Source organism: Trifolium pratense, linkage group LG6 (assembly GCF_020283565.1).
Source record: "Trifolium pratense cultivar HEN17-A07 linkage group LG6, ARS_RC_1.1, whole genome shotgun sequence".
In the NCBI taxonomy this organism is placed as follows: Eukaryota; Viridiplantae; Streptophyta; class Magnoliopsida; order Fabales; family Fabaceae; genus Trifolium; species Trifolium pratense.
This window is the reverse complement of record NC_060064.1, coordinates 3,817,519-3,844,037: the sequence shown is the minus strand read 5'-3', so window position 1 is coordinate 3,844,037 and position 26,519 is coordinate 3,817,519. Positions and strand designations below refer to the sequence as shown.

At 32.1% G+C, this 26,519-nt stretch overlaps 4 protein-coding genes across 4 annotated transcripts; 1 reads left to right on the top strand and 3 right to left on the bottom strand.

The window, feature by feature from the left end:
• Positions 1-601: 601 nt before the first annotated feature.
• LOC123891122 lies at positions 602-1,374 on the bottom strand. The gene has a single exon (XM_045940942.1). It carries the CDS (start codon positions 1,273-1,275, stop codon positions 796-798), a length of 480 nt encoding a protein of 159 aa, XP_045796898.1. The 5' UTR covers positions 1,276-1,374; the 3' UTR covers positions 602-795.
• Positions 1,375-2,950: 1,576 nt separating this feature from the next.
• On the bottom strand, positions 2,951-4,042 carry LOC123891121 (universal stress protein PHOS32-like). The gene is made up of 4 exons (XM_045940941.1): positions 3,733-4,042; positions 3,533-3,645; positions 3,256-3,374; positions 2,951-3,150 (listed from the first exon to the last, which is right to left on the bottom strand). Exons 1-4 carry the CDS (start codon positions 3,896-3,898, stop codon positions 3,075-3,077), a joined length of 474 nt encoding a protein of 157 aa, XP_045796897.1. The 5' UTR covers positions 3,899-4,042; the 3' UTR covers positions 2,951-3,074.
• Positions 4,043-14,350: 10,308 nt separating this feature from the next.
• On the top strand, positions 14,351-17,333 carry LOC123891120 (E3 ubiquitin-protein ligase MARCHF8-like). The gene is made up of 6 exons (XM_045940940.1): positions 14,351-14,611; positions 14,722-14,793; positions 15,350-15,420; positions 15,622-15,742; positions 16,855-16,935; positions 17,034-17,333. The coding sequence occupies exons 1-6, from the start codon at positions 14,477-14,479 to the stop codon at positions 17,193-17,195; spliced, it is 642 nt and encodes a 213-aa protein (XP_045796896.1). The 5' UTR covers positions 14,351-14,476; the 3' UTR covers positions 17,196-17,333.
• LOC123891119 (DNA mismatch repair protein MSH6) lies at positions 17,223-25,488 on the bottom strand. Its single transcript, XM_045940938.1, has 21 exons — positions 24,455-25,488; positions 24,016-24,112; positions 23,706-23,808; positions 23,572-23,625; positions 23,412-23,486; positions 23,236-23,304; positions 23,035-23,118; positions 22,666-22,860; positions 21,881-22,383; positions 21,666-21,795; positions 20,958-21,049; positions 20,681-20,859; positions 20,397-20,599; positions 20,203-20,304; positions 19,852-20,014; positions 19,345-19,634; positions 19,099-19,236; positions 18,549-18,628; positions 18,327-18,426; positions 17,945-18,074; positions 17,223-17,664 (listed from the first exon to the last, which is right to left on the bottom strand). Exons 1-21 carry the CDS (start codon positions 25,275-25,277, stop codon positions 17,420-17,422), a joined length of 3,855 nt encoding a protein of 1,284 aa, XP_045796894.1. The 5' UTR covers positions 25,278-25,488; the 3' UTR covers positions 17,223-17,419.
• Between the last annotated feature and the right edge of the window lie 1,031 nt (positions 25,489-26,519).

Below are 26,519 nucleotides of genomic sequence, written 5' to 3'. Positions count from 1 at the left end.
ATGCCTTTAAATTAGTGAGTCGTAGGATTAATAGAATAAGAACAATACAACAGATGGGGATCCAAGAATAAGAACAGTACAACAGATGGTCAAATTGGATCTTGTGAAAACAACAATGCATGTGTAGATCCGACGATATATAAGAAGACTTCACTGAATAGATAAAGTGCATGATTTTAAAGTTTATTATTATATTGATTATTCAACAAAAAAAAAAAAAACATGAAAGGGACCCAAATATTTCTTGTTTATAAGGTTAAATGGTCCCATATTAGCAGAATATAATAATATCAGTACAAAACATACCGAAGAGATTGTTGCATTCTTTTTCTTCAAGAATCAAGATGTTTTATGGCATGGCTAGAGATTTCTCATAGATTCTACTATCTCCCTTCCTCCCTTGAGCTTATATGTTATTTAGTCTTGCGATCCGGTTTGGACTAAACTCATTATATTTTTATTAGGCATCTCTTGTGCATTTCAATTTTTTAAGATTTTATATATATGAAATATATAGAATGAAAAAAATTAAGAACCGAAAATGCATAAATACCACAAAACATTTACATGAATAATATATACTAGATTGTCATCGAAGAAATTAAACAAAGTAATATACGTTCTCTTGAGCTTGAGCAATAGTAAAATTTCTCATCCCTAATTACAAAATTAGTAAGAACAAAAAAAAAATCTAATTGCAGAGTTTGCAAAGCACACTACATTTAATTAAAAAAAAACACTACTAGAAGTTTCATCGCAACGTTTAAAAATTGTTGGCCAAAATTCATTATGCAATCAAGCTGATTCAAAAATTGGATCCAAAACAGGATTCCATCGCCTTTGACGGACTGAGTAAACGCCTCCATCATTTTCTGTTAACTTAGACACCGGAGAAACTTTCGCCATTTTATTTCCCTTTCTTTTTCCACTCACTTTCTTCTGATCAGCAACCGCAATCTCAAACTCCGAAGCCTTAGAATTAACCCTACTCACCGGCACCACCAGGTAAACCTTCCCGGCTACAAGCTCCTCATCGGCATGCAAAGCCTTAATCCGTTGCGTTCTAAGAAGATCTTCAGCCGGAGTGATGACATGTCCGATAAGTTCAATCATAAGCTCCGCTGATTTCATCGGAAGCTTGATCTCTCGAATGTTTCCGCAAGTATCCAACAACGTCGCTTTTTTCTTCTTACTCTTTATTACTTTCTCATTAACAAACTCAAAACTAGTGCAATTATTAGTAGGAATGCAAGAAAACGAAGTTGTGTTTCCCATGAAGTGTGTGTTTCTTTCTTATAGAACAAAATCAAATTGAGAGGTTATGAAGATGTTTTTGTTATTGTGTTGAATAAATGTTTATGTGTTGTGTGCGTATTTATATGTTTAAGGGTAAAGAAGGGAATAGAATAATAAATATTGAAGTGGTGTTTGGCCTCCTTGGAAAATTAGTTGTGTTAAAAACGCGGATCTTGATTTTCTAGCTGGTAATTATTCATTTTTTTGTAAACTTATTTTGTCATTATTATGTATATATATAATAAGATTTTATTTATATTATTATTTATGGCTCAATGAGTCAATAAGAATGGTGGTGGGGTGTGCGTGTGATTGAGACTTGCACTAAGAAGAAGACTACAATACAAAGAATGTGTAAATAACGAATACCGAATTGTGGGCGTCAGAATTTAGATGACTCGTCATTGTTTTTTGATTTGGTCAGTGAGTGTGCTTTATAGTAGTAATACCGTGGCACTGCAATGGCCTTTAGCTCTATTGGAGGAGGAATCTCTCAAAGTCTCCTCAATTGTTAGGTTCAAAACACCTTAATTATTACTGTCGACTTAGCCAATAATAACTGCTAAATTCACCTAATTTCTAAAGAACTTATCAACTTAAACTCACAAAATATTTGATTTCCCCCAAACTATTATTGTACATATTTGATTTTCACGTATTTGTCAAAGTTAAAAAAAATAAAAAATAAAAATCCATTTTGAATTCGTTAATGTTGTGTCGCAGTGGATATTCATTCAAGAAGTCCGACATCAATTAGCTGGGAAAAAAAAAGTGATATGTTATTATAAATATGGAGAGTTATATTAAGTTTTGTTCAGCACAACAATCCTAGTCTTTTGGGTGTATTGGGGTTCTGGTAGTTGCGAGTCTTGAGAGGAAGCTTTGCAATTTTGATCGTTGTAAAAATTGCAATTGTTAGGGCAGGTTACATGTTAAAATGAAGGTTAAATTTATGGTGCACAAGTGAGACAAATTTGTCACCATTACATCAATAAATCTAACCATTGCGTAAAAAAAATAGTCTAACCATTAAATTAAATAAGATGTAATATTTTAATCCAACTGTGAAAAAACTTATTTAACTTATTCATGTTAAGACAAATTCTATGAAATGTGCATGGTCTCATTAGGTAGCATCTTCTTTTTTTTTTTTGGTACAACATTATTAGGTAACATCTTCTATTGTAGCAGTAGTTGTCATTATTATGTCCATTCATTTTCTCTTTTGTCTCTATACCAACCTAGTTTCTAACTGTTTGGAGGTATGTTTCACACGTTTTCATTTGACTACACAATACTTGTTCTTTTAGGATTGAAATTGCTAATTTTGGTTGAACATGGTTAATTGTTTCATTTCTGAATTAGTTAAATGATGATGTTTCTTATATACATGATGATTTCCTCTCAATTGATGGAAATTTGATATCATAAATAAAGAGCTTTCTTTTGGTGTTAACCTCCACTTTTCAAAGAAAGGAGTTCTGTCATTCAAAGTTTAGCTGCGAACTAAGTAAAGTAAGAATTGTTCCACTGAGAAATCGAACTTCAACTTTCTCGAATAATTCGTCTTATGAAGAACTCATTAATTACTTTAGCCAATCATTTGGTTTAAATCAATAATTGCTAATACTTCATATATTCATATATAAATAAATTAAACAAAAACAATTTCTCCTCATATTTATAGATTCAATGCTTCTCAAGAAGCTGAAAATAATATGCTTCATGAGAAGCCAGCTAAAAAAAGTACTAGAAAACAAAAAGCTTAACAATTTCTCTCATGGATGCTTCACAATTACAACAGGACACTTTGCATACATGGCACAATAATCACTTACACTTCCAACAAGAGCCCTGAGAAGCCAAGATGAAGATCATTGTTAATTTATCACATCATAATAAATCCTTAATTAATGAAATTGAAGGTCATGAAGAAATCTAAAGAATTTGTTGAGTTACCTCTTAAAGAATCCATAACTATGAGTTCCCATAACCAAAGTATCAGCCTCAAATTTCTTAACTGCATTACATATCACATCTTTAGCATCTCCTCTTCCAATTATTCTCTCAATTTTGATCTGCACAAACCTAAAGTCAGCACTTGCACATAATATATATTTAATAAATATAAGCAAAAAATAAAAAAATACATGTATTTTGTTAAATACATTTCCATTTTTTTTATCATATTTAAGACTAGAGCGAATATTAGGACGAATAGATAAGAGACTCGTACATCAGTTGTATTCGATTTCTTGCAAATATCTCCGGCTCTTTCCATTACCGAATCAACCAAATCAATGCAGTACTTGTCCATGTCTAAAATAACATCATTGTAAAATGCACACCCTGTAAAATACGAAATTGTGCTAATGAAATTAGTCGAAACAAAAACAAATTTTAATATAATTGGGACTGAAGGAGAGTAAAATTAACCTGATGCAATGAAAGAGTGAAAAGCAGGAGTTGGCTGGACATAGAGAAGAACTAGTTTAACATTTGTAGTGTGAGGAATAAGTTTTGTGATGCACCAATACAGAGCAAACATGCTTTCTTTGCTCTCATCCACAGCCACCAAAAATTTTCTCTCCTTTTTCTCCATTATTATTATTCTATATATTCTCAATCTTTCTATTGTTTATCATAATGTGGGCCTTGAAATGTTGGTTTTTGAGATTAAACAATGTTCTCTACACAGATATTTATAGTATTTCCTTGAACAAAGAAAACACAAGTTGTGATGCATATAATACTATTTTGTCAAAAAAAATAAAAAAAATACTAGTATTTATTGAAAGAATTTATCATTATGTATCATCAACATTTATGATCCCAACTGTATGAACTACTCAAATGATGACAGGAATACACTAACTACTACACTGATCAATTGTAGTATTGAATTGAATCGTACAATTGATTTTAAGATAAGGAGACTTTATTTAGTACTTATAATCACACTTGTTTAAGAATGATAAATAAATAATTTTTTCGTCAAAAATAAATAAACAATTTTTTGGTAAAAAAGAAGGGAATGATAAATATTTTAAAATAAGTAAATTAATCCACTCTTATTTAGACTTATGCTACTAGAATACTATTATTTTTCAGATAAATATTTCTCTAGGCACAAGCTCAAATATTTGTTGTTAGGCACACTCATAGGATATAAAAAATAAAAAATAAAAAAGTAAAATTGTTAAAGTAATATACTTGATGTGACAATTTTATTTTTCTTTTAATTTTTTTTTCGATTTGTGTATATGTGCTTAAATCTTGTGTTCAAAAGCTTCTGCCCAAGCAACTGTTGATATATTTTTCAACTCTTAGAGTTTTTTCACTTGTCTCATACCACAAATTCCCACGGTCGTGTGGGGAACCATCAACATACAAATATAAAATATTAAATTTTTATTATTTTCAATAAAAAAAATTAAGAAAATAAAAATTAACCATGAAACAAATAAAACATTACAATATTATTATGAGCCATGTGATAACAGTAATATATCATTCAATAATTATTAAACAATAATACATCACCTTCAAAATATAATCAAATTTTTAAAACATCAACTATCAAATACTGGTAGCTTGTTTTAGTACCAAACAAAAAGACTGGGAAATGAACTGTCCACGAAGCTGGGTGATGCTGAGATACTGGGAAATGGACCCAATGGAGGTGCTAATACTTTAAGTCCATAACTAAATGACGATGCTTCTAATTTGTGATGGAGAATCATTAAACATATCTCAATAATTAGGATGTACCTCTACATTCTTTTTCATAAAGAACAAAAATACACTCATCATTATAAATGTTCCTCTTGTTAAGAAGTAAAGTGAGGACAATTTTCATCTTACAAGTCGATTTTGTATGGTCGAGTTAGACCAAAATCGCAATTCTAAGATGATATTAGAGCTTCTTTCATGATCCGCTGGACAGCCTGCTACCGAGTTTTCGATTGGACCATCTACCATTTATATCCGCGCTACAAGTCCAACCGTGTGTGTTAAGAAGTAACGTGAGGAAGATCCTCATCTTACAAGCCAATTTTGTATGATGAATTAATCCCAATATAAAAATCTAATACCTCGTAAGTTTAATTTTATCGAGCATACTATAAATATTACATATATTTCTATTAAAATTAACACCGTAAATTTTGCTTAAAAAAAAATCAACATGTTACACCGTAAACTTTTATAATAAAGTTATTTGAAGTATATATTGAAAAAATTAAAGTGTACCATAAATTTAAATTTTACGGTATAATAAATAGAATGGTGGAAGTGTGGGGAAAAAAAGTAAAGATATATTTTTTTTTTTTTGTAAAAAGTGGAACAATGTAGAGGTATACTCCAATGGTTAGGTTACATTTAACAATTCTCTTTGGAATTTTGTTTATAGGTGTATTTTTTCTTCCAAAAGTATATACCATAAAGACCTATTTACATTAAGAAATGATGATTTGAGAATTTGTTTTTTTTTAAAGAAAAAAAAATGCGGTGTATGTGTGATAAATGTGGGGTGCACTTATAAGAAATTATTCTCTTTATGATTAGATTGAAGTGTCGAAGGTGCGCACAACAGCCCAAATAGCAATGAGCCGACTGTACTTAGACATAAGCTCATTCTATCATTTCAAGAGTAGATTATCATGCATCTTTTGGTGGAGAAAGTCTTACTTGGGATGTTTTCTCTTCGGGTCCCCCGTGTTTCTTTTATACCCCTCAATATTCCAATTTTGTCCTTGTGAAAAATTCGGTTCGCAGAAACCGAATTTTTTCTAATGCAAATTCAGAGTAAATTTCGGTTTTTAGAAACCGAAATTTGTTTTCAAGGCAAAAAAAAACTTCGGTTTCTACGAACCGAAGTTTTTTCAAGGGCAAAATTGGAAACTCAGGGGGATAAAAGATTCACGGGGGGTGGGGAGAGAAAACATCCTTACTTGGGCACAAGTGCAAGGGAACAAGTGCAACACTTGTCATTTGCACACATATACATGATTTTAAAAAAATTAAATATTAAAGGATTGATTAATGATAGTTGATGTGACTTAATAATTTGTCTTTAAATTTTAGTTTTTGATGTCTGTGTGCCCAAATGACAAGTGTTGGACTTGTGCTCAAGTAAGAGTTTCTCGTTTTAGTGTGCTCAAACTCTTGATTTTTGATTTTCTTATTGTTTGCTTTAGCTAAGTTTTTTTTTTTCAGGTTCTCTTTTGTTTTTTTTACAATAAAATAAACATCATTCACTCATATGCTAAAATAACAATACAAGAGATAAAGATAGATAAATATTCAATAAACATATATATAAACTTTCAGTCGACAATATAACATTAACAAACCAAAATCTAAATCTGAACTATCAGACTAAGTTCTTCCACATATGACCAAGTCAAGAATAATTTGAAATTCGCATTCTTTGATGGCATCCAACTCCGAAAAAAATATTTACATGTGCTCGCACAAAGAATAAACTATATGTGGTCTCTAAAATGGTCGATTCTTCCGACTACAAGATATTTGCGAGATTGATAGAAAATTGACTGTAGTGATAATTGTCACTCCAATCAAAGAAAACACTGTACTAAGACAAAACAACCAAAAAATATCACACAAGAGGACGAACAAACTAAATAACGCCACACTTAGGCGACAAGAATAGAAAAATATAACTCAAATATATGTGAATAACACTAATTTATATAGATGACGAGAAGGAATGATGAAGATGAATAATTTCGAATAAAAAATGACTCAAAACTACCTCTTTGATAGATGAGTATGACGAAGAAAAGTTTGAGAGAAAGAGAAAAAAAAAAATTAGGGCCGACTAGTAACAAAGCGCGATAGTAACAAGTCCTCAATTTCTCTCTTGTTGGCTTATTAGTGTTGAGTACTTTTTCATATACCTTGGCTTATTGTTTATTTTGTCATTATAAAGTAAAAGTGATAAGTGTTATAGAAATTTAGCAGATCCCTGTGTTTATGGATGATCTTATCATAAAAGCAATATATTTTCAATGTCTATGTTATTGTTACATCACCTCAATATGAAAGTTATTATCCATACAAACGCATGAAACTTTGAAGCTAAGACATCACCACCTCAGCATTCAACAACTAGGGACACTTTTTTGTAGCTAGCACTCCCCTTCTTAAAAGAAAATTAATCTTCCAAATTAATTATGGGAAGATTATTGATTTGCACTCTCTTTTATCCAAATTATTGGCGGATATTTTTAAGTTGTACAACAACTAACATGAGACTTAGCTTAAATCAAACTCCACAATGACACCATTTAACGGACCAAACTTCACTATCAAAAACCACCACCAACGAATTTTGGGGCATTGTGTGCTTTATTACAAGGTGGAGGTTATGATGGGAAGGATGGTTAATTTTCCCATGATGGGAAAAGCTAAAATATACCATTGATATATTGTTAAAGAATTAGATGGTCTAGATTTAAGATTGGCTACCTATTTGACAAGTTCCATGTTAATGTCATTTATTTATGAATTTGTCCTGCACTATTATACATTAATTCTATATTTATATCAAATATATTTGTACTTTCCGTCAAAAATAAAATACTGTAAAATAAAAGACATTTATACTTATGAGATTGAGAGCATTGTGTGGCCTTTTAAATTGCACGAAATGCCCATAAAAGTTGTAGAATATAATAATGTATGTAAATTTATTGACTTTGTGTTGTGACAAAAAAAAATCGATTAATAGACGAAATGACTAAGTCATTAAAAACTCACGCATATAAAGTGGAGTAGTTGGAATTTGAATCCCAATCATAACGTCCGACACTAACAATTTTAGTATTTCTAGCAGTTGAGCTAGGATGGATTTGTGAACAATTTATCCGTAATGATATGTATATTTGTTTTCTTTATTTTTTATATGAGATGTTTGAGGTTCGAACACCGACCTCCATGTATATATAATACAATATCTCTGTCAACTGAGTTAAGCTCACGAGACTATTTGCTTTCTTTATTTATGAAAGGTTTAAATGTAGTTTTGGCCAATAAATTTTAAGGGTCATGCTAAACAGTGCCCACGACATTAGTTAAGCATACTAAAAAATGAAACAAATGAAAAAAGTAATGATGAGAATTAATAACTTTTTACATCATTAAAGATTGAATACACAATTTACGAGATAAAATTTCCATATTTATATCATTAATCAGTGTCTGGGAGCACTGTTTAACATTTTCTAAATTTTAATTGCTTGATTTTAATCTCTTAATTATATAACTGCTCAATTTTGGTCTCTTAAATTTCAATTGCTCGATTTTAACCCCTCAATTCATCCCCTTTTACATTTTCTAGTCTCTTATGTTGACTTTTTGACTGAAAATTGTTTATATGACATTTTAAAATTAAAAAAGGAAGTTGTAAAAACATTTTTTTTGTCTATTATAATTTTTTTATTTTAAAATACTACATAAGTAATTTTAGGCAAAATAGTCAACAAGAGACTAGCAAATAAAAAAAAGAAAGTAAATTTGGAGGTTTAAAATCAAGCAATTAGAACTTAGCGGCTAAAATCCAATAATTATAAAATTTAGGATGTTAAAATCAAGCAATTAAAATTTTGAGGGTCAAAATTAAACAAGCTAAAACAATATTTAATAGTATAGGAGAAAAAACTGTAATTTATAAACAAATTGGTGAAACAGGCAAACACATGTAACACCTTACTTTCCCACCATGGGAAAATAAACTTTCATTCCCACCTTATTACAATACCATTTTAATTTGTTTATTAGTTGTTGCATTAAAAACATTTTAAAATAAGTGATTCGTATATGTGAATTCGCTTAAACATTCAAGTGGAGGAATATCATTGTAGATTGTATCCTTACTCTATTAAGTATTTCATTCTTACTTTAAGAAGAAATAGAGTAGGGCCAATAGAGTAATACTCTCCCTGTCTCTCTATTCCACAGTAACTGACCTGTTTGTAAAATAAAAATGTCTTAAAATAAATGATTTTTTTATTTTATTTTCAAGACAATATTAATTACTTATTTTCAATTATACTTCTAATTAATACTCACTTCGATCCTTTTTAAGTTTCGTTTTAGATTTGTACCAGAAAAAAAGTTTTGTTTTAGATCATTGCACATATATTAATGCACAACTTTGATCGCTAATATTTTTAATTATCTATTATAAAAAAAATTATGAAAATTTTATATTTAAAAATACTCGCCGAGACAAAATGAACAATATTTTATATGTTAGTAATATTTATTTTTATATATTAAAAAAAAATTACAGTCGTAATAGATTATGTGAATATTGCAACGTCACGTAAAAAAATGGAGGCAGGACTACTTTTATCACTCTCAAGAAGGTATAGAGAGGTATAGAGATAATGGTGATTACAAGTAATTTAATAAAAATATCACACGGATTCTCTCTCTCTCACACACACACACACATTTTTATAGTTTTCTTACCATGTGTGAAATGGTCAATTGAGTTACTCAATTTTGTCTCCAGAGGTGTAGCCTAGTGGTAAAGGGTTGTGACATTGAAGGAGTTTCAAAAAAGAGATTCAAGGTTCAATCTCTGACTACTAACATTTCCCCCTTCCAAGCGACAACCCACGCTATCTCGCTCCAGCTCAGAGACTGAATATATAAGTGTTGCTAATGTGGTTTTTGAATCTTGTTGGCTCTACAACCTACTAATGGAGCTTCACTTCTCACTTTCTCAGGCTACTTTGGTGTCCTGTGACAATGTTAGTGTTATCCACGTCTTTGATAATCCTGTACAATATCAACGTACAAAGCATATTGAGATGGACAATCACTTTGTATGAGAGAGGTAGCCCATGACCAAACACGCGTCATTCATGTTCTTTCTCATCACCATATAGCTGATATTCTCAAATTTGAAACTCCCTATTTATTCGACTTAAAGAGTGAAATACAACTACAGAGAAGTGAAAAATTCAGAGTTCAAACCTCCATCCTTTTATTAATGTTTATAATAACTATCAACTGAACTAATCCTATGAAATTGATACTCCCTCCATTCCAAAACCAACTTTTACTTATGTTTTGGGATAGATGAATTACATGTACTACTCCGGCCTCTTTTACAAGCCAAAATTCTTTTTTGCACACTTATTAATGAGTTACTTTTTAGTCTTAATTTTATATGAAATTTTTATTACAATTTCTAAAACGACCTTCTAATATATTAAATTTGCATTGAGACTCTACAATCATGTACAAAAGTTGAACAATTAATTAGGGGTACTTTTGGAATGATAGCATTTAAAAAGTTACTTTTAGCAATTTTTACTTATATTTGAGGCTAATTTTTTTTATTAACTTTTGCTTATAAATAAGGTCGGAGAAAGTATATATATTTGACCTGAAGGGCATGGAACATGTATATTTCGCCACATTGATATCCGTTTTCTTACGCGTAGTATGGTACATACATGCAATTCGGCTAACAACAACAGAATAGTGAGGAATGGAATGTGTTAGGCCCACTTTTCTTTGTCCCACAAATGTTAGTGCCGACCTCTTTTTTGCTTATAGAAAAGTTGCCATAACAAAGTGCAAATTGAATCCCCATTACTTGTGACTTGTGTGAATATTGAATCTTCTAAATGACAAGGATTGCTCATAATTGTTGGATAATTCCAGAAATTTCTAGTAAACGATAAGATCAAACGACACTAGAGGATAAGTGCATGTGTCACCTTCCTCACACATATATTAATAGTAATAATAATCATTAATAATAATAATAATAATACAATATGAGATAAGTCTAGTTGATTGCTTTACTTCACACGGCAGACAAATTTGAAGTCGATGTTAGTGAGAGTTATTTGCATAATAATTAATAGTATATATGCAATATATGTTAAGATAACAACTATAGAAAGATATGATTTGTCATATACACTATAGTAGGTTTTATCTACAAATATTTTTCACATATAAGTAGTTGAACAACAAAAATTGAATCATTGCAAAACTTTGGTTGTCCAAGGATATTTTTACCGTTTATGAATGAATAATTAGGTGAGGGCCTCCTAGATTGATGTAATAAAAAAGTGGGTCCAACAATTATACCAACAAAAGATAGAGGGACCCATAATTTCAAATTTCAGTTGTTTGTTACCGTTGGTGAAGGGTCATAGGTCTCAGGCTTAAACCTTTTAAGGGAAAATTTTGATCCGTGCGGGGATGGGCACTTGTTGATATATACCACAATACCAGTCTCATAAATTTTTGTTACATAGGTTCAAGTGTTCAACAGTTTGGTACTGTGCCCCCCTTCCTTGCTGACCAATAAAAATAAGCAAATATTTGAAAAGGTACGTACACATGTTTCCTCTTATTATAGAATTGAACTTAACTCATTCGGTAGAAACATCATAGACCATTTTATTCATCTTATAGACCATCTTTAAGGTGATACTTATTTTTAAAGTACTAGTATTTAATAGGTATTATCATTGAAGTAAAACTCAAAATGGTACCTAAAATAGGTACTGCTTAAGTAAACATTGATACCTATGTATTTCAGTGAGACTCATTCATAATGATGTAAAGTTATTAGTGAGATATAACGTTATTAGTGGAACTCATTTAGAACTTTTTAAAATGTGTTGAGTTGGAGGGATTGAGTGTTTATTAAGTACTATTATTAAAAAATTAAAAATGAGTGATGTGTACATGTAAGAGGGTGTGACCAAGTTAAGTACCAAAAAAATGAGTATCTCAAATTCTCCATTGTAGATGCTCTAGTGTCTCATTTCTAGCCACTAGATTAATTGATAAAAAAATCATAACTTTTATTGAGGTCAATCGATGTTCTGGTATACGACTGAGTAAGAAGAAAACATGTATGTGTGGACTTGACTGGAGTTTCTCCACTTGTGGGATTAACGACTGCGAATTTTACTGTAGGACAGGCGGCCTCAAAGCCGCTTTAAATAAATTGGTCAAACATGAGAGAGTGTATTTTGACAATCAACATGTGTTTATATCTTTTACATTTGATATTTTTTGGTTTCCTAACACCAGAGGTTGTAGATATTTTGAACAGAGTTCAAAGAATCATGCATAGCAATGTAACATCTCCTAGGTCTCAAGATGTATGTAGCATTTAAAAGGATTAATTTTATCATTAAAAAAGAATTAAGAACATAATTTATTATTTGTTTGTCTTTCGTTCAAGTGTTACCAATGAATAACAAATCAGCGGTAACAAACTTACCGTGTTACCAAACAAGCATTGGTTTAATATGTTAAAAATATAGAAATATTTATTATACTAATTATGTAAACCAGAGAAATGGATTAAGAAACAAATGATGAAAAGGTAACATTTATGATCATGCAAAATTGCAATGGTTAGTTGGTGCATAATAGAATTTAGATTAATTGTCAACGCAAGCAAATCTGACCAAACAACTGAAAATTTGAAAAGATGGCCTCATAAATGAAACATACTATAAAGTCTCTTTAAGTTTATGGAGTATTGGCTAAATAAGTCAGATGGAGTATTGGCTAAATAATTTAAATTCGAGAAGACAACAACACAAGTATCTTGTGATATGATAATAGGTTTTTCATTCTTAGATACTATACTTTCCTTGCCAAAGAATGAAATGGAAAAAGATTCATTTCTTTTCCCATTCCCTCCTTCAAATTGTAATAGCTTATAACTGTTATTTATGTAGAAGCAAAGAATTTGATTAAAATTACTCATTTAAATTATGGTTTATTTTGTCAAAAAAAAAAATTACCCATTAAAAAAAATAACTCATTTTAAAAAATAATAACCTTACTACTTCAAGCCTAAAGCAAGTTTAACCTCCTTGCATTGCAAACAAGTCCCTCTCTCCAAATTCAGTGCATAATTTTAAATAAAAGAGAGAGGGTACGTAATTTAAGGCCGGGTTTTGACTATTTTTGAAGGTCCGGTTTAAATATTAAAAATAGACTTATAACAAAAAAATGTTAAAAAATAAAAAAATATCCCTATTTAAATTATAAGTAACATAAAAAACATCGATAATGAATTGGTCCAAGCGGTAAGTGTCTCGTTCCCCTCAAACATGTGGTCACATGTTCGATTTCATGGCTCATGCGTATGGAGAAAAATCGGTTGGGAAGGAAATTCTTAATCAAAAAACGTGTAATTATTATTTTTTTACTTGATCAAGATTTTTTTTTTACTAAACATATGGTATTTTATGAACATTGGTAATAATATATAATACATCTGATATTGAGTACATCTGATATTTTATAAACACTAACAATATATAATAATAATAATTTTTATTATTATTACGGGACTTCAAAATTTTAAATTGAGGCCCCCAAAATTTTGAGGTCCAATGTCGTCTCTCACCCCTACACCCCATAGCGATAGCGGCCGGGTCTGTTAACATGTTTGAGTTTATCAAATAGTCTAACTATTGAGCTGAATAAGTGAAAGATTTTGGGTTCAAACTTTGACCCTACGTATAAAATATAATATCCGTATCAATTATTTTATGTTCACAGATATATAGTCTCACATTTTAAATGTAAAATCTTAAATTTGAACATGAACCATTGCATATCAGTATTATTTATGTGGCTATTAATTCATCTAAACTTACGAGATAATTATCTATAGACTTTTAAAGTAATTATTATGTGAACTATAAAGTAATTATTATGTGAAATATTTGTAGTAATTAGAAGATTATATTTGATCGAATCGTTATTTTTTTAAAAATTAACATTAAATATCAGTTAAATTATTTTATATTCAACTCAATTTTAACAAAATTATTTTTTACAAAAATTATTTTAACAAACGTATGGTTGGTTAGGTTCAACTGAAATTTGGTGATATTAACTTTCTTTTATTTGTTGGGTATGTAAAAAAAAATTTAATCTTTCCTGAAATATCATACAGGGGCAATATTGTAACTCTACAGTTGGTTCTTTCTTTCTTTCTTTCGTATATAAATTCCATGTTCCTTAGAAAGACATTGAAAAAGAGAAAGAAAAAAAAGCAGAGCAAAACAGAGTAAGATACAAATTTGAAAACAAAAGCTGAAAAACTTTAGGAAAAATCAATCATTGGGTTTGTTACCGTTTGAGAAATATGGAAGAAATTGTCTTGCTAGTTGATGATTTGAGGTTACTTTCAGGAATTTCTCGCTGTAGAATATGCCATGAAGAAGAATTTGAAAGCTCCAAAACCTTGGAAGCACCTTGTTCTTGTTCTGGAACCGTTAAGGTAAGAAAAAACATAATTAATCAACTGTTACAAGCTTATGATTTTATTTTATAAACTTTTTATTTTCTTCATATTTTTCTTAATTTTTTTGTATTTTAATTTTTTTTCAGTTTGCTCATAGAGATTGCATACAAAGATGGTGTAACGAAAAAGGAAATACAACTTGTGAAATATGTCTCCAGGTAAATTATATATGATTATTGATTATTCAGTTTTTCTTTTTCTTTTTTGCTTTTGCAATCTTCATAATCATAATTTCATAACGTTGTTTTCATTTTCTGTTTTAACAAGTTCTAATCAATTGATTATACTAATTATTTTAATTTATTTTTTTTATAAAAAAAATGGGAAGAAAAATAAGAAAGAGTTATATGTGTGTGGACACGTAGTATTTTGTTGTCGTTAGTAATTATGTTATGACGTAAATTGGATGGGCTTACCAATCTAAATTTGACTTATATAAACGATCATGATTTTCTTTCTTCTTTTGTTTATTAATTTTATTTTTGTCGTTTACTTAGTTTATCTCAATATTTAAATAATAAAATATATCCATTTTAGTACTATCATGATGATGATGACTAGTAGTATGGCTCTTTACTTGTTTTTATTTTTATCTTAATTTTCGTTTGAATTGATATTATTATAGGAATTGGGAAATTCATTAATCGTATTTTTTTAATTAATATTACACAGCATAAATTAAATATAAAAGATATGGTTTGTTATTTTTTGCAGCAATATGAACCTGGATATACAACTCCTCCTCCTAAGAAATCTGAGATAAATGATGAAGCAATGTCCAATAGGTACTTTCCCACTTTATTTTTTGTGTAACGAAATTTTTTTAAAAAAAAGTTTTAAATTATTTGATTTAAATTTAATCAATCATTTCACATTATGAAGTCTTAGCTGCACATGAAGCAACTACTAAAAAATAGCACGTTTTATCAAATAATAGTAAGATATTTTTTTCTCTAATGATATTAAATTTGATAATACATTTGAAGGGATGAGGAAGAAGCTTCAGACAGAAGAAGAGAAAATGTGGTGGAAGGAATTGTAATAGAAAGTGATTGCAGTTCTACAGCTGACAGAACCGCGTCTCATTGTCGATCACTTGCATTAGCTGTAAGCACCATGTATTATGTACTATTTTCTTATAATTCTTACACATAATCTTAATCAAATTCATATTTTTTTCAGAGTAAAGACTCAATTTGGTCCGTATATAAGCTTAGCTTAGTTGGTAGTATTATATATGCGCGGTAGCGATTCAAATCTCAGTCATCTCACTTATCCAACTTGGTGAAATTTTTAGTCACCAGACTACTTGACAAAAAAAAAAAGACTCAATTTGGTCCTAATAAATTTTTCACGATCCAATTTAGTCTATGATAAAAATAAATAATACTCAAATTAATCCCTGATATTTTTATATTTTGAGATAAATTAATCTCTCTATTATTATAATAAGTCACCGACTAAATTGGATTGTGAGAAAAGGCCAATTCTAACATGGAAGACTTCCATGTTGCACAAGTTGTCAATATTATTGTAACGAATACGAATTTTATAAAACTGAAAGTTGGATTGAAAGTTTATATCATATAGATTATCCATATTTTTTTTAAAGAAAGTCAAAAATCATTTAATATGTTATTGAGAATCAACAAAATTAACGATTTATGGGTTTTTATTGAATACCGTTAATCTTGATTGGTCTCAATAACATATCAAATGATTTCCATTTTTTAAAAAAATATTATGAATGATCTAAACGATGTAAATTTTCAATCCAACTATCGATTTTGTAAAATTCGTATTCCTTATAATAAAATTAGCAACTTGTGCGCCATGGAATACTTCCAAAGCCTGTGAGAAAATTGCGAAAGACCAAATTTGTTCTCTTTTAAACATGTTAGTCATGGTAACGGTCAAGGTCGACTCAAGTTGATTGTGTCATTGCCAACTGGAATGCCAGTTGCCAAACAAAGTGTTATGATGAGATGAGAAAGTTGATAGAACAATTTTCCTCTCTTAAGAAACAGTTTTGTTGACCCTTTTTGTGAGAGTATTTTCCTGGTGCATGAGCATGACTCTCCCAAAAACGAATTTTGTTTTTTAAAAATGAAATAAATGTCCATTGAATTATTATAATAATGGATATATCTTAGTTGAACCCGGTCTATAATTTACATGTAGAAAATGCCAAAAAATAACTTGAAGTTTTTCTTCTGCAGTTTACACTTGTGTTACTAGTAAGACATTGTTTGGTAGTTCCTATAAGTGGAGCGGAAGATTACCCATTTACACTTTTTACCGTAAGTAGTACTTTATTTTCCTATTTAATTTTGAATGAAAAGAAACAACATATGAATCAATATAACTAAAAATGGTTTATGAACTAATTTTGTTGTAGGTCATCGTACTAAAGGCTTGTGGAATTATTATACCCATGTACATAGTTACCAAGACAATCGGAATCATTCTGAATAGCATTCGGCGCTATAGAGGTTCTGACTATGACTCGTCATTTTCTGATGAAGATGGCAGAAATGAAGAAAATGTAATATATTCGTAGGTTTTTTACTTCAATGTGTAACAGAGTATCATGAATAATGATGCTCGTTCAATTTCAAAATTTTCCAATACAAATATAGACAATTGAATTCTAATCAAAATACATCTTCAGATTTCCTCTGCCTAATGCAGTATTAAATATATCACCAATTCACTGCAACTATATACAAGCCTAACACAACCAACAAAACAGATCTGTTCGCACTAATATTGTCATGAAATAGTTTAACATTGTTCTAGAAGTTTTCTTGCTTTACATTGAAGCTCCATTAGGGAACCATCAGAAACAGTCTCCTCCCGACTCAAATTTGTAGCAGCATTGTTCAATTTTTGTACAATAGCTGTTATCTCATCGACCCAACTTTGATTCAGAGAGTTTGTTTCAGGTAACGCATTTCTGTATTTACCGTAAGTGGCCTCAAATTCTCTGGACTTAGCAGCAGCCTTCTGAAGCACAGAAGTCGGTAGTCCTGAAATAAAATAGTAAGGTTTTATACATTCATAAGAAACAGTGTAATAAATCAGCATATCACACATAATAGTTTTCAAAAGTGATGGAAAAGACTTGTAGTAGACCCATCTTTGATATGCATTTCATGAGATTGCCAGCCCAAGCTTAAGCTTTAATATAACAAAGCCTTAAATAAATAGCAAGGCTACAATGAACCAAATTTAATGCAACGCGCAGATGTTTGGATGTTAAGTGAAATAATAATGTTTATGATAGTTCAAAGCAACAAAACAACATACCAGCTAATCGAGCAACATTAACACCATAGCTCTTGGGGCAAGCACCAGCAGTCAGCCTGTAAAGAAAGGTGACTTCGTCCAAACCTTCACTGCCACTACCAACTTGGCATGCCATGTGAGAGAGACAGACCTTTACAACAAATACAGAAAAAATCAACTCAATAAGTATGTTCTCAAAACACTAGCCAAAATGGAAGGTAGAACAAATTACCCTACACTAGAAAGTAAGCTTTCTATAGCATATGATAAATGTATGGGTCGTAACTTCATAGGCAGTCAAATACATCAATAAGTTTAAGCATTCAAATATTCTTTCGAGCATTGGAGGATAATTAAATATACCTGTGATGATTATACATACAGGACAAAAAACAGGGTATACCTTGGGATCTTTGAGATAATCTATAGCTAATCGATGATAGTGTGTAGAAAACAATCCACGACACTGCACCTTATGTACAAGATGTTCTAGTACTGATTCCCTGCCAAAAAAATTAAAGCATAAAGCAGAATTTTAGATGGACTCGGCTAGTAGTTAGAAAATAAGTCGTGAATAAGGAGGAAACCACTGGGGAACAAATGAAATCTCACAACAAACACTTACGCAATGGCTTGTCCGTCCGACGTTGAGGTCCCACGCCCAAGCTCATCCAGAGCCACCAATGAATTACGAGTTGCTGATGACTGTATCCACCATCAAAAAGTACATAATCAGAACAAAAGAATGCCTTAATCAGGCCTGGTAATACCATATATAGGAGCTTATAAAGCTTCATGATACAAAAACATGAAACACACAGAACTAACCTATCCTAGTACACGACGTAACCTCACACAACAAAGGTCTAAAGAAAAAAAATAAATTAAAACTTAGTTCTTCCATGCTCTGTTTTTGCTTGAAATGTCAGAGAAAAATGTCTATCATATATGACAAGGATCCATTCATGTTCAGCAGGAAATATAAAAAAAATATATAACTTTTGAAAATTGCTGTCTAGGAACATATTGATTATTGAGCAGCCTATAATAACTGGACAGATTGACCTAAACAGCTAAAAATAAACAAAGTTATGATACACGTCTATTCTTATATGCCTGCGTAACCCAAATTACACATGATACAAGGTGAAGTGATACTTAAAGGACCGTCTTACCAGCATTGTTGCAGTTTCTGAAAGCTCAGTTAAAAATGTACTTTGGCCAGCCATGATATTATCTCTGGCACCCATCCGAACAAAAATTCGGTCCACGGGAGACAATTCAAAACTTTCTGCCGGAACATCAGCCCCTACCTGCGTAAGAAACTAAAATGAATAACACCAAAGGGAAAAGACAAGCTTACTCAAGATAAGCCTCAACAGGAAGAGGTTCCTTTTCTACATGTAATTTCTCTCTCTTACCTGAGCCAAAATCACAGCCAAGCAAACTTGGCGAAGAAGAGTTGACTTCCCACCCATGTTAGGACCTGTAAGAAGAATAAAGGAGGCCTGATCTGGACCACCTATGGTTATGTCATTAGGTACAAAGGCAGCCTTTCCCAAGGAATCACTCCTAAGAACTGGGTGTCCCAGACTTTTAGCATAGATGTATGGAGCTTCATTTGTACATAATGTCCCAGCAAAACTCGGTCTGCATGTTGGTCCTTCATAGTAATCACTAACAATAGCTAAATTGATCAAAACATCCAACTCTGCAATATGTAAAATTTGTAAATGCAACATAAGTTTAAGACATGTAAAAAGATAAAACTTCAATTTTCTATTTGAAAAGCATAAAAAATCATCATTAAAATTCCTTAGGAAATGCAAGAGTTGAATCAAGGTAAAAGGAGAAATATAGGTTTTAACAGCAGATATCATACAAAGGTGAACAGGAGAGCAAGTACTTCAAAAATGGTTCATACGTACCAGAAGTTGCAGACACCAACTGCTTCCACTGAGTGTGATGCTCACAAAAACGCACAATCATTCTCTGCAATGTACTTTTCAATAAGGTCTCCTTTTCAGATTCAGCATGGGAGAGCTCTTTCAAAAATATTTTAATATCTGGAGTCCAATACCTACAGACGCCCTGCAAATGCCAGATGGAGAAAATGAGGCAAATTCCCTTATGTTGACAGTCATAATTGTCGACTTCTATCATTTATCAAGAGCCAACCAACATGTTCACATGGATTATATTTTTAATCACTAGTGACATAACATATTAGTATATACTTGCATTCAATTCACACAATTATCAGAACATGGTCTTCTTACTTTCTTGGATGAACGCCTCTCATAATCCCGAGGAATATTCTCAGATAAATTTTCAGGCACTTCCAATAGGTATGTGTCCTTTCCAATATGAACATAAGAGATCTGCATAGACAAATAAGAACATTCAAAAATTGATTTTCTGCGTTATAAGAAGACCAAACTTCAATTGTTTCCATTATAGGTCTCTGTCTTACTGATGTGCATCCAAGTAATTTCTTTTGTTCCTTGAGGTGCTTTAATAAACTGGACTCAATCTCTTTAACTGCCTTACAAGCTGAATCATACTCTATGTCAACTCCTTCATGAGGTACTATACGGCCAGAGTTATTGGCTTCTACCCAATCAAAAGCATCCTTGAAATGATTCAGATCCGAACTTACATCAGGAAGACCTTTACCTACAATTCACAACAGTCAATGCATCAAGCAGTAGCTGGTGAGTTGTTTCGTAACATAATTATTTATTAAGATAACTGTACCAGGTGTTAAAAGTTGACTAAGTTGTGTTGATTTGACATTGTTCAAAATGACACCGAGTGACAAGCAAGCTTGTGCCATTAGTTCAAGACCGCGCAGGGCTGAAATAAACTCTTGCAGCTGTTTCTTTGATGAATCCTCATACAGAACCACTTTATTAGCATTCCTTCCACTAGCATCCCTGCATTCATGAAAATCAAGGAGCATAAGACAATGGCAACCCCTATGGACTATGGTCTGTGTAATATCACGAATAGTTGTTTTACAAATATATTTTACCTAGAAGAGAACACCCGTGCAAGCAACCGCTCCATGTCAGGTAACTTCGATAATGTGTTTCGAAATTCTAGGGCGTGAGGTAGATTTTCTCCCTTAAAAGTAAATCATATATCAAAATGATTGACAAAATATACTGATTTTGTATCTGATGAAAATGATAGGTTCAATCTAGCCAAGTATGTTAATAGATATTAAAACTGTACATGACAGACAACTCTTCTATCCATATCAGTTCAAAAGCAAAACAGAAAAGCAGAAGATTTCCTATAGAAGCTTAAAACATGCTCCAAATTGTATAGGTGGACACAACAAACCAAACAAACTGTCTGTGATCTACATAGAATGAGGGGGCAAGGTTCCCAAAAAATTAATAGCTAATTATGACATAAACATAAATATGAAAGATGAATATGCTTTACAAATTTATTTTTAAAAACTATAATTTCCCATGACCAAATGCTAGTTATACAAGTCCAAAAAAGAGATGCAAAAAGTTTTAAACTAGAGCGTGCAGTAGTGGGACAAAATAAGAGAAAAGAAAAGGCAGAAGAGAACAAAAAGCATAGCTGACATGAAAAGAAATCCAACAGTTTTGGAGCCCTGCTTGGTTTACCTAGTGTCCAATTTAACAAAAGGGCATCTAAAGAGGACTCGTTGTATCTTAAAGGAATATCAGAATAAAAAAAAATGCATGGTCAGGGAATGTACCTTCAAACATGCAACAGCTTCCTGGCGTTCCTTAATTGACTCCACATGACATAACGGTCTTGCAAGCCATGACTTTAGCAATCTCTTCCCAAACGCCGTAACACATTGGTTTAATTGAGCATAGAGCGTGCTACAAAAGAATCACCATTTCAGTGAAATATAAACATATATTGCCAATTCACAAAGAATGTAGATAAATCCAAAGAAAAGTATACCCAGAAGACTCTCCATTTCTGCTGTTCTCAAAAATCTCAAGATTCTCTAGGGCTACTGCATCAAGAACCATGTATGGTTTTGAAGCAAGGCCACTGAAAACAGAACATGGAAGCAACTCAAACTGCGCAAATCTAAGCAACTGCTCATCTAGGAAAGCCTGTTTCAAATAATAGAGAGCACCACCAAGTGCTGAGAGTGCACTTCTGCTGTCATGACCTGTTTTCACCAGCTCCAGTAAAACATCTGGCAGACAATCTAACTCTCCATCTTGAACACTAACATCATTATTGTGCCCATAAATTCTCTTCAATTGATCCAAAGTTTTATCAGCATCCCAGAACTCTACAGTTGGAATTAATTCATTCACTAGAGGGTTTCTGGTGTGTTTCAGCAGTACCCTTTCTGTTTCAGCACTCAGTAGTTTAGCAGGTTTCACAATTTCAACTGGCCTGACCTCAGACAAGATAGAGCACAATGCACTGCACTCTGAGTCATCGTTGAACTGTCATATATAAGTGATGCCAAATGCAATTAGTAGACTAATTAGGCCCATGTTTAGTATAAAACAATTAGAGGAAGGATTGAAGCAACCAAAAAAATATTGAAAATTGAGCAAACATATAACAAATCTTAATTTACCAACACAAATTCTTGAAAATTGGTCCCACAAATATTTAAAAGCTTGATGACATTCATTTACAGATCTCACCAAAAAAAATTGGGACGAGTTTATATGTAAAGAAATTTTGCCCGAGAATTACAATACATGATCATACATTCATACCTGCCCAAGAATGACTCTGCTTGTGGAAACATCAACTACACAAACACCGTAGATGCGCTCTGACATTTCATTTGGATGGTTCTCATGGTGCTCAGTCAGTGCCATTAAATATGCAGCTTCGGGATTTGTTGACATAAACTCCCCGTCTGTTATTGTGCCTTTTGAAACCACTGCACATATTTCCCGTCTCACAACCTAGAAGACATTGAGATGTCAAGATTAGTGAACATTGTTCCTCTACCAACACTGGGGTTAGAAAGAAATAAGAAAAGCTGCAAAACTATATTCAAAATAGATAAGCAGGCACAGTATCCAAAAGAAAGTACAAATAAAACTAACTTTTCTGGTTTAAGTGAAGAGTAATCAGACCTTATCTTTAGATCCGTTCTCCTTGCGACGAAGCTCCAGCTGATCGGGTGTTTCAGTTTGCTCTACAACAAGAACTCGATAACCCTGCCCATCCAAGGCCATTCAGTAAGTTCCTCCCCAGTTGGAAGTTGGCTTGTGGGGTATATTAATTAGGTTAGTAGCAAAGGTTAAATAAGAAAATAAGTTATTTATGTGACAAACCTTTCTAGCCAGTTTCTCTACATTCATTGAGAAATTCTTCTCTGGAAATCCACAATGAGGTTGCTCTCCCTAAAAGAATCAAATTTTAACCAATAAACATGCATGGTTCAGCAAAACCAAAAACAGCACCTTAGTATTCCGAAGAAAATCCATAACTCTAGAGTACTCATACTAACCTTCATATACTGCAAGTCAAGCTCTTTTGCTCCTACATGTGCATCCATTTCAAAAAGCTCATAAAATTTACCCATCTGTTCCAATAAAAGGGGGAAAGAAAGATTTCATTTGGTTGTAAATTGTAACGATTACTAATAATAAAACTTGACCAATTAAAACCTTGAAAAACAAAACTTTGTCCATATGTTTTGACTTGAAGTCCCACCATTGTCTCTGCATTCATCAAATGATCATATTAATAGCATGTAACATTAAAACTGAGAGTTTCATCCCACTACTTTTGAAACAATTACCTGGCCATCTGACAAACCCCTCACAAAATCTGGAGGCAAGTAGAGAGTTCTTGAGTCATAATTTTCATCTCCTGGACGCCTTCGTTTGGCGTCCCTGCGATCTCTGTACAACAGCATACATACAGAGCACCATTAATAAAATTATAGTTCTACTATAAACCAGCAAATTAAATGACCAAGAGAATTGCAATAACAGCATATAACTGCATACACAGAAAATGGCATGCCATACAAATCCCTGTACTAAATAAGTACATTTTGGCATAGACAGACTTAAACAAAACGCTAAATCACTGCAGTCGCCACTCACTTTCCCAGAAAGCGAAACTTTTGAGCTTCACGGAGCGCAAATCTTTCAGAAGCATCACCAGTTGCAGCATTAACTAAGTCATCAGATATCTTTTTAACTGCAAAACACAAGAGATGGTTTAAAATCTTAATTTATCATCGAAGAATGGCTTCTTGCATCTCATTTATCCAACCTAACTATCTCAAATTTTCTTTTACCATTCTTTGTGTGCCTATTTTCATCTTCATTTGTTTTGATAAAAAATATGCTATTTACTACTACTAAATTTGAAAATCATAATATTTAATGCCCACACCACCAACAAGGAACATAGTACTATGTATTAGGATAATAAGATGCATTTAAATCATTATTCTATAAAAGGTGTAAATGACATGAATACAATTAATCTCAATATATAAAAAAACAAAGATTGGAATGGATTAACATGGTCACTGACCCTCCAATGGTGAGAGCTTAACAGCTACTACCCCATTAACTTCCTTTCCACTCTTGCTCTTTTTCATAGGTTCCGGTTTCGCTGCTCCCCCGAGCTTCCTCTTTTTGGGCTCAACCTTGCCCCTACTCTTTCCATTAGAGTTCTCCACAACCTCATTTTCTTCCTCCAGCTCCATATCTTCTTCATCATCCGCAACATCCTCCAATACAGCATTTTTCCCCCAATCTTCATCAGCCGAATCATCATTATCACCATCATCATCAAGTTCTTCTTTTTCCTCTTTGGGACTTTCTTCTACCTCATTATCCTCAATCACCATCTTCCTAATAGGCGAAGAACCACGCCGCAGCCGTTTAAGCTTCTTAGAAGAATTATCCTGAAGCCACTCAATCTTCTCCTTGGAAATATCGATTGATTCCTCTTCATCGTCATCGTAACGAATCCGATGCTTGGAAGTAACACTATCAAATGATTTGACAACACCTTCGTACCAAGCATCGTCTAAAGGCCAATAAACCTTGATCCTTTTACCGATGAAATGAGAATGCGAAGAGGATGGTGGTGTTGGTGTTGTTGTGGTAGGAGAAGCATCGATGACGAGACGAGGCTTGTGTGGTTTTTGGGGATTGAGAGGTGAAGGTGTAGTAAGTGTAGGACTAGGGTTAGGGTTAGATTTAGGGTTAGGAATGGGATTAGGGTTGTTTGATTTGGGATTGGTTTTGGTGAGAGAGGGAGAAGGGGAAGGAGTTTTGGTGAAGAATGAAGTGATTTGACGCTGAGGATTAACGAGTGGTGATCGACCATTGGAATTGCGACGAGACATTGTTGTGTTGTTGCAGAAAAGAGTGAAATGAGACTGAAAGAGAAGATGAAACGAACGGTAATATTAAAATGCGCTGAGAATTCGCGGGAAAATGTTTATCGCGTTTGGCAGTGGCGGGAATTCACTACCCTATGTGGGGGTATGTAATGTATACGCCGCTTGTTCAGCTTCCCATCGGTCGGCGCAAGCTTTGCACTAGTAAATTTTAATCAACTTTTAATATTCATAAATGCTATTAATAAAGTTCTAAGTCCCGACAAAAAAAAGTTCTAAGCATAATTGTACCCCCAAAGAAATTCTAAGCATAACAAAAATTGATGTTTGTATGAAAAATCTTTTTGTCTAATTTTGGCATTTTCTTGCTTCGTGTTGTTAGGACCAATTCTACACAGGATGAGACCTAAAACAAATTGTTCTTCATAGAACTCAAGTTTTATATGAAGAAATAAAATAGAGATGGAGAATTCACGGTGGTAGATTAGTGGAAGGATGCTCTGAGCCGGAGGTCAGAATCCGAGCGCTAAAGACAATCGGCCATGGCGAAAGAGGAGGTACCTGCAGAAAATGTTTTGACGCCCAAGTCAATATAAACTTGAGGTGAAGGTAGAGGTTAGAGTAATGCATACCTTAGGAGGTGGTGAAGACTTGTATATAGGATGGCAAAAATATCTATACCCGCAAATATCCGCGGATAAAATCCGTCACGGATACGGGGCGAATAACTTAATGAATATCCACGGATGAAATAAATGGATATTTTAATTACTCGATACTTAATGGATATGGATACGGGTTTAATCATATCCACACTCGCGGATATCCGTACCCGCTAATAAATAAGAAAATTACTTAAATATTCTTAATTATTAAATATAAAATAGGCTTTTATATTTCGCATAACTTTATCATAAATTTTATTTTAGTTAGAAATGTATGTATATTTTTTTTTTAAAGAGAAATATATGGATATTATATTAAGTTTTGGTAAAAAGAAGAAAAATGAATGTGGTGACATTGTTGTAAATTGAAAGTGAAATGTATGAATATTATTATGTGTTAATATTTGTTTTTACTTCTTTTAAGAAATTTTAGGTATAATTAGAAAAAAAAGAATAATTTTAAGTATCATAAAATTTCTAATACATACTCTGAGCCGGAGTATGTATTAGTTATCTTTTCAAATTTGTTACTTGTAATTTTAAGACAAAGTTCCCTTTTGTGAATTCCTTAAACAATATTCTT